This window comes from Malaclemys terrapin, chromosome 17, assembly GCF_027887155.1.
Source record: "Malaclemys terrapin pileata isolate rMalTer1 chromosome 17, rMalTer1.hap1, whole genome shotgun sequence".
Classification (NCBI taxonomy): Eukaryota; Metazoa; Chordata; order Testudines; family Emydidae; genus Malaclemys; species Malaclemys terrapin.
In genome coordinates, this window is record NC_071521.1 from 19,887,331 (window position 1) to 19,904,933 (window position 17,603).

Here is a 17,603-nt window from a genome sequence, read left to right on the forward strand (position 1 = left end):
ATAGATTCCAAGGCCAGATGTGACCATTGTGATTATCTAGTCTGACCTCCTGTATAACACAGGTGTCTAGATAAATAATTCCTAGAGCAGATCTTTTAGAAAAACATCCAATCTTGATTTTTAAATTGTCAGTAATGGAGAATCCATCATGGCCCTTCGGAAATGAGTCCAATAGTTAATTACTCTTGCCATTATTTCCAGTCTGAATTTGTCTAGGCTTAACATGAGAACATAAGAACATAAGAATGGCCATACTGGGTCAGACCAAAGGTCCGTCTAGCCCAGTATACTGTCTTCCAACAGTGGCCAATGCCAGGTGCCCCAAAAGAAATGAACAGGTAATCATCAAGTGATCCATCCCCTGTTGCCCATTCCCAGCTTTTGGCAAACAGAGGCTAAGGACACCATCCCTGCCTATCCCTGGCTAATAGCCATTGATGGACCTATTGTGACGGGTTGGATCACAGAAACCCCCTTGGAAGCTGCCACCCAATGTGCCAAGACTACCTCTGCTCCTGCTTTCCCTGCCAGCTCAGGACTCCAGCACCCTGTCTTGCTGAGCCAGACACACCCGTTTGCTCCAACAAAGACCCAGGATCTTTGTTACTTGCCTCAAAGCTACAGGTTTACCTGAAAGCAGCTCACAGAAGTGTTCCTGTCTTTAACACTCAGATGTCCAACAACCAATGGGGTCTAAACCCAAATAAATCCGTTTTACCCTGTATAAGCTTTAACTCATAAATTGTTTGCCCTCTATAACACTGATAGAGAGATATGCACAGTTGTTTGCTCCCCCAGGTATTAATATATACTCTGAGTTAATTAATAAGTAAGAAGTGTTTTTATTAAATACAGAAAATAGGATTTAAGTGGTTCCAAGTAGTAACAGACAGAACAAATTAAGTCACCAAGCAAAATAAAATAAAATGTGCAAATCTATGTCTAATCAAACTGAATACAGATAATCTCACCCTTAGAGATGCTTCAGTAAGTTTTTTCCTCAGACTGGACCCCTTCCAGGCCTGGGCACAATTCTTTCCCCTGGTACAGCTCTTGTTCCAGCTCAGGTGGTAGCTAGGGGATTCTTCATGATGGCTCCTCCTCTTGTTCTGTTCCACCCCTTTATATATATTTTGCATAAGGTGGGAATCCTTTGTCCCTCTCTGGGTTCCCACCCCCTCCTTCTCACTGGAAAAGCACCAGGTTAAAGATGGATTCCAGTTCAGGTGACATGATCACATGTCCCTGCAAGACTTCATTGCCCACTTGCCAGCACACAGGTATACAGGAAGACTCACAGGTAAAACACAACCATCTGCAGACAATGGTCCTGGTTAATGGGAGTCATCAAGATTCCACCACCATTAATGGCCCACACTTTGCATAATTACAATAGGCCCTCAGAGTTCTATTTCATATTTCTAGTTTCAGATACAAGAGTGGTACATTTATACAAATAGGATAATCACACTCAGTAGATTATAAGCTTTGTTATGATACCTTACAAGAGACCTTTTGCACGAGCATATTCCAGTTACATTATATTCACTCATTAGCATATTTTTATAACACCATATAAACTGCAACATCACACCTATCCTCCATGAACTTCCAGTCATCCCTGCCCCAAGGATGCTTCAATCGAAATTGACAAGACAAATTAAGGGTGGAAGAAAAGAAATGTTATTATCCTAATTTTTGCAGTACTAGATGGCCCGAGATCTGAAGAGACAGCGCTGCTGCATTTTCTGATATGAACATGTGATTTCTCAGTGACTGCTGCATGTTGGATGCTCCTGAGGGCAGATCACTGCCATGGTTTATTTCTTTATGTGCTTGTGTGTTTGCATGACTCCAATCTGTAGAGCAAGAATACCACTATTCTCCCTGGGTGCAATAGATATTTCCTCTTTACTCTGGGGAAGCACGATTAATACTGTATTGTGATTTCTGGTCTCACGCAGGTTTCGTGTGATACACCTTGTGCTGCAGGATTTACCTTGGGCAGGATCTGATTCTCTAAGCATGCCATTGGATGTCAGATGGGTTGTACCAGCTGTGAATGTTAGTTTGTCATCTTCTACAACTGCCAGGGTGTGTATTTTACTCATGGGTGAGTCATCGCCAGGAGAATTGAACCTGCGGCCTTTGTAGCTAACCATATAAGTCACTGCCTCTTTAGCTGAAATACTCAGATATGTAGCCTACAAGTCTGTAGTAGACTCATCAACCTCTGTCTGTGGCCCAGCCATCCCCAGATGAGGACAGAGTACCACACAGAGAGAGCAGAGTACAGCCGTAGAGGGGTGAAATTTGGATGGCTGCAACTAGCCAACCCATCTTACCTGATTTTGGTGCAACGTCTTTGAAAATGTGCCGTGGGTTTCTAGGCACCGTTCACTTTTCTGCCAATCCCAGTGATGGACTTGGCTGGACACAGCTTTCTCAGTGGCTGTCACAATATACACACCCAGTGTCAGATGACCCTGCTATTGGACAGAGAATCTGTATTATACACGGTCACACTCTTTTTTTCACCAAAGGCCAGTCCACTGCAACCTGACACCATCACTCTTCTGTGTCTGAGGTGAGATCTTTGGGGCAGGGACTGTCTTTGTGTTCTGTACTTGTACAGTGCCAAAGACAATGGGATGTTGGCTTGTGACTGGCGTTCCTAGGTGCTACCATAATCCAAATAATAAACAATTAAGATAATTAATAATTCCCCTTTGTTGTGAGCCCAGGGGGACATAGGGTTAGTTCAGAGCTCCCCAGGGGCAACTTTAAATTACTTTCCCCCATAATGGGGCCATTGCCTGGCTATGGACCAGCTGGATATGGGCCACATCTCTTTTGCAAGCAGGTCAGTTTTTAACAGTGCCACATCTCTTTATCCCCATCTTTGCCGTTGGTCCTTCTTGCATGAGTTACAGGATGGGCAGTTTTGCCATTGACCTCAGTGGGAGCAAGATAGAGCCTCTTATGGGTCTCATTTGGCCCACTTGGTCAAATGAGTACAACCATGGAGTAAGCCCACTGATGTTAGTGAAGTCACTGTCGGGTAATCAGGGCTGGATTAATGCATAGGCAAGCTGGGCACGTGCCTACGGCCCAAATTCAAGGAAGAGGAGGGAAGGGTTGTTGTTTTGTTTTGACTATGATATAGCGAAGACCAAGCAAAATGTGACTGAATAGCATTGCGAGCTGGTGTGCAAGGTCGCAGCACTGCTCAGGTTTGGCCCAGCCACCCCTCCATCATAATGGGGGGTGGCTGGGCCAAATGTGAGAGGCAAAGTGACCTGGAATGTGGGGTTGCAGCCACTGCTCAGGTTTGGCCCAGCTGCCCCCCCCCATGACTACAGAATAAACACCTGCTTCTGGGGTAGGTACTGGGGGACTCTCCTGCTGCCAGCTCTTTTGAGAGGAAAGAGGCCCCTGCTTCTGGGGAAGAAAAGGATACCTCATGCCATTGCTGGTGAATCCCCTGGAAGGGGAGGATGCCACTTGCATTCCAAGTTGGCAGAGGCCATTTTGGGATACGCCTTGGGACATGGATTGAGGACAGGTTTAAGGGTTAGAGCATGGACGTCAACCATGCAGCGTGGGGCCCAATGGTCACATCACTGTAGGCTTTTATTTTGAATCGGAAAACATTTTTAAAAAAACATAAAACATGCAGCTCTGTGTCCCGCCGCAAGAGGAGGCAATGGAAACGACAAGTCCCATCGACAGCCCCTCCAGCCCTGGAGCATGCCCAGCGGCTGCAGCCCCTGCAGGATGGGGAAGGAAACATCTACTAGCAGCAGCCTTTGCTGGCCATGCTCAGATGCCGCGGCCTTTTGCAATGGGATTGCAGGCCAGGTGGCTGAGGTGACGGGGGGCATGCAGGGCCAAGTGCTCCCCCCCCCCCAATTGGCCTGCCCGAGGGGCAGCCGGGCCTGGGTGAGGGGTGGCTCGCCTTGGCTACCACCTCCCCAGCCAGGTTCTCTCAGGCAGCTGCTGTCCCACACAACCCAAAGCAGCTGGCTTCAGCTGGTGCAAGAAGCAGCTCCATCCCACTCCCCACCTGGACCCGGCTGCCAGGGAGAGCGGCCAACCATGCCGGAGGGGAGGTGCAGTGGGAGAAGGACAGAGCCTCCCCCTGCCTGCAGGTAACGTGGGGCAGGGAGAACACGATGGACCCGGGCTGGGCTGCAGGGTGGTGGTGGGGTCACTGGGCAGAGGAGACACGGGGGGGGTCACGTGTCCTCCCCTTTAGATCATGTCCACCCACTATGGGGGAGGAGCATGAGTCATCTATGCCTGGGAGCCCTATAAGAATTGGGGCTGACTGCCAGGGATGGGGTTAGACATGTGCAACCCATGCAATTGCATCAGCCCTGAGCCAGCGAAGGGGCCCCCTGCCGCGGTGACTGAGTGGGGCACTGGTGCAGGTGGGGTGCAGGAATCGAGCGGGAGAAGGTAGACGACAGGGGCAGATGAATAGCTGGTGCAGGCTCAGGGCTGCTTGGCCGTACAACATATGCCCAGCGCAGGCCGCTGCTGTTGTTTGGGGCCTGCTGGAACCCCGAGGAAGAGCCGTGCGCAGGGAGGGGGGACTCCAAAAGGGTGGCTCTGCCGCAGTGGCATAGCCAGCATGGGATATTTGGGTGGGCAGGTAATTCCAGGGGGGCTGGGAGGGCAGGAGGGATGGGGGGCCTGCATCCCCCCAGCCCCGCAGCCGGCATGGCCAGGGGCTCCCTGGGGCCTGGGCGTGCACCCAGCTCCCGGAGGAGACGCTGCTCTCCAGCGCTCCCGGCTCCCTTCCAGGTCCTACCGCCCCACGCTGGGCCCGGCTGCCCCAGGTGACGGGACTACCTTTTTTAAAGATCTCCTCTACTGCCGCCGGCCACCCGCTCGCCAGCAGGAGCACCAGGCGAGCAGAACAGAGCAAGTCCCTATGCCCCGACCCCACTCCCCGGCAGGAGCGCCGGTCGGGCAGGCGGAGTGGGACAAGTCCCCGCATCCCGACCCCACTCCCCAGCAGTGGCCATCTAGGCCCACGTGTGGCTACGCCCCTGCTCCGCAGTGAAGTCAGACGAGTGGGACCGCTAATGGCAGAGCCTCCATTTTGGTTTGAAGCTCCCCCCACCCTTCCCTCACCTCCTGCTGCCTCCTAGAAGCTCTGACTCCAACTCTGCGGCAGCAGCCGCTGTGGTTTGCGGCTCTGACTCCCGCGGCAGCAGGTCTGGCTTTGGCAGGAGCAGTGGTGATGGCTCTTGCGGGTGCAGGGCCTGGAACTGGGTGGGGATGTCGGGATGGACGGGGGAGCACAGCTGGAGGTGCAGAGGCAGGGATGAGTGGGGGTGGGTGAGGGAAGTGAGAATGTGGGACTTGTGGTAGCATAGGGGGGCCCACAATAAAAACCTGCACCCAGGGCTGGCCTTAGGGAAAATGGCACCCTGGACGAACGTGCATTTTGGTGCCCCTGGCCCCTATGGGCTCCCAGGCTCCCCATTCCCCTTTGCACCCTTAACCCTTGCGCCTGTAACACCTGCACCCACATGGGGAAACTGACCTGGATGCATGGAGCAGCTGGCATTGCTGCTCGCTTCCCCCCTTTGAACGCTGCTCCTCCGTGCATCCCTTGGGGGCTGGAGGGGAGCAAGGAGCGAAGTCAGGGCTCCCTGCATCCAGGTCACTTTGCCCTCCCCTTACGCAGCCCGGTGGGCAGAGAGCAGCCACTCCTGATGCTCACCTCACAGCACAGACCAGGTGGGGAAAGTGGGGAGATTGTGGCCTGTTCTGCCTCACAAGTCACGAGTAGGCATGGGCTGGGCGATGGGACTTTCTAGTGCAGGTTTGGCCTGAGATCATCTCTGTGCTCTTCTGTTTGCACCATCACCCTATTTAGACATGCCCCTTCGGCAGCCACTACGCTGCTGGCAGAGGTAGCGCCCCTCTCTTGTACTCCCCAGGGGAGCCAGACAAATAATGTCCCCGGCTGCCCAGGGTGCACTCTGCCCACAGTGTTCACAACGCAGGGCCAGACACATTTCGGCTTTAATGCTATTGTGTGTACAAACAAATCTGAGACGTGGAAATCATTGAGCAGCCTTTGGTTTATTGACAGAGGGGAAGGTTCTCCAGAGGCAGAGGCAGCATCTGAGGGTAATGAGTCACTAACACCACAGGAAGAATTGCACGGCAGCGGTAAGAGCTGTCGTGGTGCTTCTGGGAATGGAATCAAGCGACAGCAGAGCCAGGCAGGAGAGGAGATATAACCTAGACAGAGCTGGCTGACATTTTCCAAACTAGGAGTTATTCTGTGGACAAACACTTTTTAAAAAACATGAAAATTTTCATGAAATATCATTGATGTGGTTGTAATGTTTTATTTGGCAGGGGAAAAAATCATGTTTTTTAATGTTTTCAGCAATTCTTTTCGAAAATGTTCTCAGGCTAACGACCACATTTTTTTCTTTACAGAAAGCCAGGTTTTTTTTAAATGATAAAATAAAATAACAGTGTCTGATATCAGAGAGAGGAATGAAAAAAAAATCTGCAAAAATATTTAAAACCACAAAAGCAAAAATGGGTTAATTTAGAACCCACTGCAATGAAAACAACTTAGAAATTCCATTCCCCCCCCCCCCACAAAAAAAACCTATTTTAATCTTTTTTTACTAGCTCTAGTCCTAGTGGACTGCACTGCACTGGGTAAGTGTGTATGATGATGTCTGCCCCCTACTGACTGGTGCATAAAGAAAAGATCTTTATTGTCATCTCCAGATAAATGTTCATTATGCCAGGCCTATAATGCTATGTAAGAGCTAAGTATAATTATTATAACTGCCTCTCGGATTGGCTACACAGGCCGAATTTTCATCTCAGACCACCAGTAGGAGTACATCTGCCCTTTGGCTGAAGACCAACTCACCCCAGCACCATAGCTTTCATGGGCTCCACTCAGGTATAATCCATTCAGGTTGGACATATGACAATCCCTGTACCACCAGGCCCCTTTAAAGGCTATAGCACAGTTTGTTATAGACAAGTCGTTGTCACGGTCTCGGGTTGTAAACATCATACCGTTGTGTTCAGTTAAGGAATCCCCTGTAGAAACAATTGGGTTTATTTATTACATGTTTTTACAGAGACAAGGTGGGTGAGATAATCTCTTATTTTTTTCATTTTATGGTTCAGTTCTCCCTTCACCATGCAGCAGAACTCTCCCTCGGGTGCAGAAGAGAGACTGCAGTTCTACTTCCAGTGAGGAACATTTTTCACCAGGCCATATGTTGATCTTAGTTATACACTATAGATCCAGAGTAACTCATTGCAATCAATGTGCTCAGTCATTCGGTGTCCTGAAGTCAGTTTGCACCATTGTGGGGTATAATGTGAGCCCACTGTGCTCCTAACACTAACAGCTTAGCCGGGAGCCTGCTGAGGATTCAGGATCATAGAATCACAGAATCATAGAAATGTCAGGCTGGAAGAGACCTTGAGAAGTCATTAAGTCCTACCCCCGGGCCGAGGAAGTACCCAGTAAATCTAGACTGTTCCTGCCAAGTGTTTCCCCAACCTGTTCTTAAAAGCTTCCAGTGATGCAGATTTCAGAACCTCTGTTAGAAGCCGATTCCAGAGCTTAACTACCCTTATACTTAGAAATGTTATTCTAATTTAGATCTCCTTACTGCAGATTAAGTCCATAACTTCTTGTCCTACTTTGAGAGGACATAGAGAACAATTCATCACAGTCCTCTTTATAACAGCCCTTAACATATTTGAAGACTATTACCAGATTTCCCCCCTCAGTCTTCTTTTCTCAGGACTACACCTCACCAGTTTTTTAACTTTTCCTCATAGGTCAAGTTTTCTAAACCTTTTATCATTTTTCTTGCTCTCCTCAGAACTCTCTTCAGTTTGTCCACATCTTTCCTAAAGTGTGGTGCCCGGAATTGAACACTGTTCTCTGGCTGAGGTCTCACCCGTGCTGAGTAGACCAGGACAATTACCTACTGTTTCTTACATGCCACACTCTTGTAAACACACCCAGAATGGTATTAGCTTTTTGTGCAACTGCATCACTTTGTTGACTCATATTCAATTTGCGATCCGCTCTAAACCAGTTCTTTTTCAGCAGTACTACCACCAAGCCAGTTATTCCCCATTCTGGAGATGTGCATTTGATTTGTCCTTCCTAAGTGAATCACTTTGCACTTGTCTTTACTGAATTTCATCTTGTTGAATTCAGACCAATTCTCCAGTTCGCCAAGGTGATTTTGCATTCTAATCCTGTCCTCCAAAGTGCTCACAACCCCTCCCAGCTTGGTGCCATCTGCAAATTTTATAAGTATATGCTCCACTCAATTATTCAACTAATTAATGAAAATATTGACTACTACCAGACCCAGGACTGACCCCTGCAGAACCCCATTAAAGACACGCTCCCAGTTTGAGAGCATACCATTGATAACTACTCTTTGAGTACAGTCTTTCAACCAGTTATGCACTCATTTTATGGTAATTTCATCCAGACTGCATTTCCCTAGTTTGCTTATTGAGAATGCCATGTGGGATTTTGTCAAAAGTGTTACTAAAATCAAAATATGTCACATCTACTGCTTCCCCCTTATCCACTAAGCCTATAACCTTGTCAGGAAGGGAATTAGGTTGGTTTGACATGTGTTCATAAGAAATCCATGGTGGTTATTGCTAATTAATCCTAATTTCCAGCAGGTGCTTAGAAATTCATTTTTAATCATTTGTTTGAGTATCTTTACAGCTATCAAATTAAGGCTGACTGGTCTACAGTTCCCCAGGCAATATTTGTTCCCCTTTTTAAAGATAGGTGCTATGTTTGCCCTTCTCCAGTCTTCTGGGACCTTTCCCATCCAAGAGTTCTCCGGATAATTATTAATGATTGTGAGATTATTTCGGCTAGCTCTTTAATTCCCTTAGTGTAAGTTTCATCAGGCCCTGCTGACTTGAATACATTTAACTTATCTAAATATTCTTTAAACTTTCCCCTCCTATTTGAGCTTTCATTCCTTCCTCCTTATTGTTAATAGTGTGTTGAGTGTGTTATCACCAGTAACCTTTTCAGTGAAGACTGAAGCACACTAGCCACGAAACACCTGAGCCTTCTTGATGTCATCAGTTATTTGCTCTCTATTCCTGCTAAATAGAGGAATTACACTTTCTTTCATCTTTCTCTTGCTGCTAATATATTTAAAGAACCTCTTTTTCCTGAACTCCATTTTCCCCAGATTGTCTTCCCGTAGGACCTAACCTATCAGTTCTCTGAATTTGTTAAAGTCTGCTGTTTTGAAGACCATTGTCCTTCTATTGCTTTTACTCCTTCCTTTCTTAGAATAAAGAAATCTGTGATGTCATGATCACTTTCACCCAAATTGTCTTCCGCCTTCAGATTTGGTCCCAATTCCTCCTTGTTGGTCAGAATTAAGTCTAAAATGGCTGGTTCCCCTGGTTACTTCCTCCACAAAATGGTGTCCCCAATACATTCCAGGGACTTATCAGAAATTTTGTGTTTTTCTGTATTACTTTTCTAACAAACATCTCGGAAGTTAAAGTCCCCCATTACCATAATACACCCGTACCAAGAGGTCACTTCTTTTTTCACCCTTTTTCTCTTTACCCAGAGACTATCAATTGGTCTGCTTCTTGCCTCCTCCTGGAGCAGAGAACAAGTGTATATATTCTTGCTGTATAATTCAGCTCCTCCTCCCTTTTTATCCTGCCTGTCCCTCCTAAACAAACTATACCCCACTATACCAATATTCCAGTAATGAGACTTATCCCACCCAGTTTCTGTGATGCCACTTCAGTAGTAATTCTATTATTATACTAATCCTTCCAGTTCTTCCTCTTTATTCCCCATCCACCTGCAATTTACATACAGGTATCTGAGATATTGAGCAGCTTCCTCATCTGATTTCCCACGTCTTCCTCCTCTGACCCTACATGCCCCCCACAAATCTGGCCCTCTGTTATGCTTAGCTATTGGCTTTTGTCACCTGCACTTTTAAATCTAGTTAAAAGCCCTTCTCCCTACTTGCCTTGTTGGTGTGCCTAAGCAATCCGGCAGTGATGTGTAGCAGGCTCTGCATGCCACAGAATATTCCTGTCTCTGGTATCCGGAAGTCCAGATGCATAGTTTGAATGAAATGGGGCATATCTACCTCCCCCCCCCCAGTGACTTGATGTGCCTACTTATGCCTGGTCCCCACTAAGTCCCCACTTTGGACTAAGGTACGCAAATTCAGCTACGTTAATAACGTAGCTGAATTCGAAGTACCTTAGTCCGAACTTACCGCGGTCCAGACGCGGCAGGAAGGCTCCCCCGTCGATGTCGCGTACTCCTCTCGCCAAGCTGGAGTACCGGCGCCGACTGCGAGCACTTCCGGGATCGATCCGGGATCGATTTATCGCGTTTTAACCAGACGCGATAAATCGATCCCAGAACATCGATTGCGTGCCGCCGGACCCTCCGGTAAGTGAAGACAAGGCCTTAGTTTAATTCAGATATTTCTATGGGGCATTAAAGTCTAATGTAGAAAAGCAACCAGCACAGGGTAGGATATCCATATTATAATATATGTTTTGTTGTCACTAGACCTTGTATTTCTCCAATAATACTTCAGTTGCAGAATAACTGATGTTTCCTGGCAGACATCACTTCCACAGATTACCTCGCCTTTTGCTTCTGCCATAGAATATTCTGCATCACTTTTGCTTTCCATTTTTCCATCTGCCACAAAGGGTAAACGACGCGCTCAGAACCTACCTGCAGTGCCATTAACAAAGGCTCCAAGGATCAGCTTGTATTTCTCGGTCTCCCCTGCAATTTTGAATGATCTGTAGGTAGCAAATTGATAGTTGGTGTCAAAATCTCTGAGATCGACGCGAAGCTCGTTGGCTCCTTTAGAAAACAATTTGAAAGCAAAATGTTCAGCACCTTCCATTAGTGTTTATTACTATTATTGTTTGTTTTTATTGCAGGAGCCTCTAGAGGCCCCAAACACGAATCAGGCTCGATTATGTTGGGATCATTATGATCATCTAGTTTGAATTGCCTGCCCCACACACATCATAGAATTTCACCCACTGATTCTCGCATCAAGCCAATATCTTCATATCACCCCTTATCAATTCAATTTCCATCCACCAACCAAACCTCCCTAATAAAAACTTGCTCTGTGTTATGCTTTGCTACGGTAGTTCAGAATCTATGACCTCATCCAGGCTGTAGCATCCCTTATTGCTGTACTGTGGGTGAACCACCAGAGGACCAAATACTGCTCCATGAATCATGACTGGAGCCAGCCCAGCTACCACAACATTATTGGTTTCAATAGCTTTGTGTGGCAGGGCTGGGCTGTAAGGAACAGGAAGGGGTGTCTGGAGCTGAAGGGTTACCTCTACCGATAGTACAACTCTATACCCTGTATCTATGGCTAAAGTGTGAGAACAAAGCTTGGTGGAGAAGGTTGCTGTAAGGAAAAGAATGCGTCAGAGATGTCTTTACCAAGGGAAGTTAGCAGGTGGATATTGTCGTTCCCCAGCCAGAATTCTGACAGCTGGCTGCCAAAACCTCTTTTGTATGAATTCCAGTCACGTAAGAAATCCATGGAGCCATCCACCCGTCTCTGGAACACCTGCAGGGAAACAGGAGGTTCTTAGCTGGGAAATCCCACATTGATTTCCATCCTACATGGAGCAGGAGACCAGAAACTCTGAATCTATAAATCATTGGATGAGATTTAACCTGGTCAGATCTATTTTAGCCTCAGGTGACTATCGCAGATGGAGGCTTGTCCCACAGGATCATATTAAATCTTGGCAGCAACAGCACTAGATTAAAGGATCACATGGTCTGAAATCTACAGCACTGGACTGGCAATCAGGAGGCCTGGGTTCTGCCAATTGGGCAAGTCACATCCCCTCTGCTTTCCGTGAGGCCCTTTGTCTGCCTGGTCTATGGAGAGTGTGAGCTGTAAAGGACAGGGGCTGTCTCTCAGTGGGTGTGTTCAGCACTCAGCGCAAGGGGACCCTGATCTTCATCAGATTCTCTAGGCACGACTGGGATATAAATAAGCACAATGATAAATTGGAAGATTTAAATGTGAGGTACATACAGGGTTCAAACCCCTCATCTCCTCAGCTCCCTCGAACGCTCTCTCCTCTCACACTCAGGGGCTGCCTGAGCGACAGAGCAGCTGAGGCACCAGGCCTGTGACAGAAGGGGAAGGAAGAAGGAATTCTGGTTCCAGAGTCTGGGCAGCTATTGAGGAGGCTGTGAGAGCCAGACAGAGAATAGCCAGGAGAAGGGAAACCTGGTTAACTTTGTCAGACCAGTGACAAATGTCCCCTCAGACCGGGGCTTTTAGATTCTAAAGCTCCGGGTTCCCCTCATTAAACCCATTGTGTTCACAACCAAGTTATCTCCACAACCAAGGATTAGTAGGATTAGAAGGGCTCATAGGTGTCAACTTTCCCCGGTGCCGGTGGGTGCTCATGCCCTCCCGCCCCCCGGCCTGCCCTGACCCCACCCTTTCCCTGCCCCTGCCCGCACCCATTCCAACCCCTTCCCCAAAGCCCCGCCCTGGCGCCGCCTCTTCCCCGAGTGCGCCACGTTCTCCCTACTCCCCCCTCCCTTCCAGCCACGCAAAACAGCTGTTTTGCGGCGCAAGTGCTGCGAACTGGGGGAACAAGCGGGCACGCGGCGTGCTCAGGGGAGGAGGCAGAGGCAGAGCAGAGGCATGATGGGCGGGGAGCTGCTGGTGGGTGCTGAGTACCCACCAATTATTCACTGTGGGTGCTCCAGCACCGGAGCACCCACGGACTCGGCGCCTATGGGCTCAGGAAGTGTCTGTGTTTTTGTTCAGCTAACCATGACAGCTTCAGGGTTTCCGTCTTCATGCTTTTCTACTAGCTACAACCCACTGGGTAAGTGCCACCTCCCATTCCTGTTGTTCAAGAAAAAATATCCAATGAGTTTCATTATGCTCTGTTCTTACAATCCATCCTCCACCATCTGTGTCCATGTCACACAGCACGGTCATGGGGTTACAGTCACGGGGGTAGATGGTGTACCAGTCGCTCAGGATGTTGCCGCTGGCTAACAGCTCCTTGCAGTTCTTTGCTCCTGGTCAAAAGAGGAATTGAAATATGTAAATTGATTGTATTAACTCTCCTTGGAGCAGGGGTTCATGGGCTGCATTATGTTGCACCGAGGGCCAGATCAACTGCAGAATCAGGTAACTGAAGAGAATCTTTGAGTCATCTTCTCTCCTCCACACTATAGCATATGGGAATTGGGTAGTATCCCTTAATATAGTTTATGGTCCCTCTGTGTTCTATCTTTGGAAACCTACCTGAGCAGCAGCATATGTACCCATCTAGGCTTTTCATGCTCTCTGTAGTTAGCAAACCTAATTATTTAGACTCCAATGTGCCAGTGTGGTTGTATTAAAGTTTGTTTGAAAGAGGAAAAGACACAACCACCTGCCCAATCCCCTGTGTTCTGCATGAGACCAGCTCAACCTGAACAGAGGATTGGCTCAAAGCATCTTGGAAACTCATGGAAACTGAAACGTGCACAAAGATTTGTACTGGACATGCCCATGTAGCCATTTTGAAATCTCTCTGTGAGTCAGAAGGGTTTCCAGTGATTATGTGATTTGGGTGAGCACTCATCCCAAAAGAATATCAGATACTCACAGGAATACTCACATCAAACAGTTTGCAAGTGAACCCATCGGCTGAAATGTATTTGTTAGTCTCTAAGGTGCCACAAGTACTCCTGTTCTTTTTTTAGAAGATTCACTGACCACCTAAATACCTTCATTTTAAAAGATTAAAGTATCTTTGCCGATAGTTTGAGAACAGCAAATCGGTTAAATTACAGATGTATTTTTTTGTAATTTGTCTACTTCTAATGGGTTTTCATGTTTGGTTCTCTGGATAGAATGAGATGACATTTAGTGGTCATAAGAAACTCTCACCTTTCGTACACTGCATTTTCTCAAGCACTTCCTCTCCTAGTCATGAAAAGAAACACAATAGAAAGTGAAATGGAATCAGAAAATGTTCTACTGTCTTTTAAATTATGTAATTGGCCAACAGTGACAGCTGGGACAGCAAAGTACTAGTTATCTTGAAAATGCTCTAGACAGGTTTTTAATTGTGAAAATCCAAGTGCTAATGGATTCACACACATCTCTGATCTGAGCCTTCCAGCCTCAACCATCAAGACGGCTCTCATTATGTAGCCAACACTATTTTGTAACCCTCTCATGAGGCGCCTACTTGCAGGGCTAAGAATTGGTCCTTAATAGACTACATTAATTGCTGGTCACTACACAGGAGCAATGCCCACAAAGTCAGGGGAGTTGCATATGCTTACACTAGCTGTGAAATTTGACTCAATTTAAAAAGAAAAAAATTCCAAGTGACAGTGGGAGAATATCAGTTAAATAAAGTACTGGTAGAAAAAGGGTCATTCCTTTAACCAGACATTTAAACAAGATCCATTGTTCTGTGATTCATACTCCACACTCCCAGCATGTTGGAAATATAATGAGAGGTAGGAGAAAGTAACCTTTTCTAGGATACACATCCAGATCTACAGATTTCACTTACATTTCAGCTGTTCTCTCTAATACCAAAGGTCATCTGGCTAGCATTGTTCTGGACATCACAACACATAGATGGCCACCTGTTTTTGTAGGCAGGGCTATTTCTCTCTTTGTAGAGCCCAAATCTTACAGGAGGATCAGTGAGTTTGATATTGTGGACACGGTAACTGTTCAAGAAGCTTCTTAAGCCACTTAATTAGTGCTGCAGAAATAAAACTGAAAGGATGTGCTCAGTAGAAAGGAGAGTGCAAAGGTTCTCACCAGGTGTTCCAGGGGGTCCAGGGTCTCCCACGTCTCCTTTACCTCCTAAAATAAGAACGCAGAATAAAATCCTTGTTTTGCCTAGAGATCACCTACATAATTCAAAATCTCACTACAGCAATCGCTTGGGTTTAATTATGTAGGGGGCTAGTTCAAGGCCTATGCACCACCTACACTCTGCACAATCTGTTAAAGTTGGCATTTTGTGGGACTTAAGTGATGCATTGACAATGTTGCCAACACTCACGATTTTATCATGAGTCTCATGATAACTATTGTTTTCCTTAAAGCCCAAGCTCCTGGGGTCAAATGGATATGACATGGTTTCAGCCTTCAGTCTTAAAGAAAAAGTAAGTTTCTACCCCTTGAGGCTTTGGAGAAAGCTTCAAAATGTGACCCCAGTGCACCCTAAAGGTTCAAAAAGCAGAAGGCAATAAAAAGAACACCACATCTATTATTTTTACATAATCTCATGATTCTAAAACCAATCTCCTGATTTTTGATGAACCTGACTAAAGATTTTCAGAGATTTGGGGTTGGCAGTACGGCATTTATCTTATCTTGTCTTCTGCGTTGGCTGAATTTCACCCTTACGCTATGTCTATACTGCAGTTGGGACCTATTGTGACTGCATAGGGCCTTGTGACATACCGGACATTATAATTAGAGCTGGGTGAAATTTTTCCAGTTAATAGTTTATTCATCAAAAAATGCAGTTTCGGCTCTCAAACAGGTAATGAATTTGGGTCACATTTGTTAAATACATTCAGCCAAGTAGAAGATTTTTCCACATACTCCTAAAGTTTTGTTTCAACATTTTTGAAATGTTCAAACACTTCGTTTTGTCATTTGGCTATTAAACAAGAACAAAAAGGGGACACTTCTTGTTCAACCGCAACCAATTTCATTTCATCTTCTGTTTGGCAAGAAGCTGGAAGGAAAAATTGTACAATGAAATGGGGTGGAGGGATTGTAGCTCCCAATTCCTCTATCACCGTGAATAGCACTATAAAGTGCCCTGCTCTGCAGTGAGAAGAATCATCTGAGGTCTCTCACCTTTCATTCCAGGGGGGCCCCCAGCACCTCTTTGTCCTGATTGAACAAAAAATAAGATAGGAAAGACTGATCAGAGATACCGAGATCTTGACAGTGGATCAGAACTGAAGTTTCGTTGCAATAATAAACCCTTTATTGTCAAATATAAAGTGAAGGGAAGTTATGGTGGTTTTTCAAGCCCAGATATTATAGGAATTGGTGTTGTATAACTAGCTCTAATTGATATTTGATTAAAAACAAATTTCCTGTTCTTAGGTCACCTAATAGGAAAACACAGTTCTCTGCCCTTTGTTACTTTACCTTTTCGGCCACTTTTCCCCGCCTTGCCAGGGATCCCCTGAGGTCCCCGTTGTCCTGAAAACACAGAAAACTGACTGTATATTTTTCAAGGTATTGTAAATACTGAGTACATAATCCCCACCCACCACCCCAACCTGGAATTACAATAACCTATCAGTGTCGAAATTCAAATAATGTATCTGCATCTGGTTCCCTGAGTCCCTGATCGCTAAGGTCACACAGCGAGCCAGTGAGAGAGATGGGGAAAACACCAGAGGACTTGGTTGCCAATCTGATACCCCAAAGGGAATGGACCATATTTCAGAGCTTGAAGCTCCAATCCCTCACCACTGGACATAGGGGATTTGCCGTCTGAGTTGGGCAGAGTTTCCTCATATCAGGATCGAGGGGAATCTCCAAAGTCTGAGCATATTACAAAAGTAATTCCCATCCATGGCAGATTCTCATTCAGTACCTGTATTTCCTGCAGTTCCTTGGTCTCCTCTGGGCCCTACAGCACCCGGAATTCCAGGGCAGCCTTGGAGAATAATGAGTTTCTCGGTACTGTTGAGACCCACTACCCTCACCACTGGGGAAAGAAATGATCCATAAACAATGATTGTTAGGTTCTCAGGATTGGAAACATTTTGCAGAAATCTGGAAGGATAAACTCAGCAAATGAGAGACTAGATAGTTCCTGCATTTTCTTTTCTCTATTAGCAATGATATCCAACCTTTTCTTCGGTTTTATGTATTTCAGAGACAATGCCCTAATATGAAAAGTTGGGGGTTATTACTATTAGTCTTTGTTTTAAGTTATAGTGAAAACAAAAGTTAAAAAGAAGTGAATTAAATTTTTGTATTTAAAATAAATCACTTCAGAGTTCATTTTGATGTACACATCCCTCTGCAGTGTTTGCAACCCGACCTTTGCAGCTTGTGTCAGTTCCATGAGAATCACGTAACAAAATCAACTACAGAGAAACAAAAGTGACACTGACTAGTCGGTTCTCATTGTGCAAGTGAAATGAAATGCAGAGGAAAAACAGCTGCCATTCAGTGAAGAAATTGTCCAAAAGTAAAATAATTTAAAGAACAGTTGCTCTTAGAAGCTCAGGTAATACATTTTAAAGAATTAAATATGTTTTTTAACCTAACAGTCCCCTTTCTATATTATACACATTGTGAGATTTAAAATAATTAATAGGAACATCAGTGGAGAAAAATAGGGACACACCTGTCAACTCCATTGAGCTCTATTGATGTGGAAATTTTTGAGGTAAACAAAATGGGGCTATGGTTTATATTTTCTGTGATATAGGAACTCTCCCTCCCAATTTGGAACTTTTTGGGTAGGAATTG

At 46.0% G+C, this 17,603-nt stretch overlaps 1 protein-coding gene across 1 annotated transcript in view; it reads right to left on the bottom strand.

Moving 5' to 3' along the window:
- Positions 1–6,083: 6,083 nt before the first annotated feature.
- The window catches only part of LOC128825178 (ficolin-2-like), a 46,130-nt gene continuing 34,610 nt past the window's right edge, over positions 6,084–17,603 (bottom strand). Inside the window, exons 10-18 of the mRNA XM_054007370.1 lie at positions 16,717–16,830; positions 16,263–16,316; positions 15,963–15,998; positions 14,907–14,951; positions 14,013–14,048; positions 13,026–13,153; positions 11,534–11,663; positions 10,793–10,927; positions 6,084–7,095 (exon numbers count right to left, since the gene is read on the bottom strand). Coding sequence (XP_053863345.1) covers positions 6,848–7,095; positions 10,793–10,927; positions 11,534–11,663; positions 13,026–13,153; positions 14,013–14,048; positions 14,907–14,951; positions 15,963–15,998; positions 16,263–16,316; positions 16,717–16,830 — 926 coding nt within the window. The 3' untranslated portion in view covers positions 6,084–6,847. The remainder of the gene's footprint in view (positions 7,096–10,792; positions 10,928–11,533; positions 11,664–13,025; positions 13,154–14,012; positions 14,049–14,906; positions 14,952–15,962; positions 15,999–16,262; positions 16,317–16,716; positions 16,831–17,603) is intronic.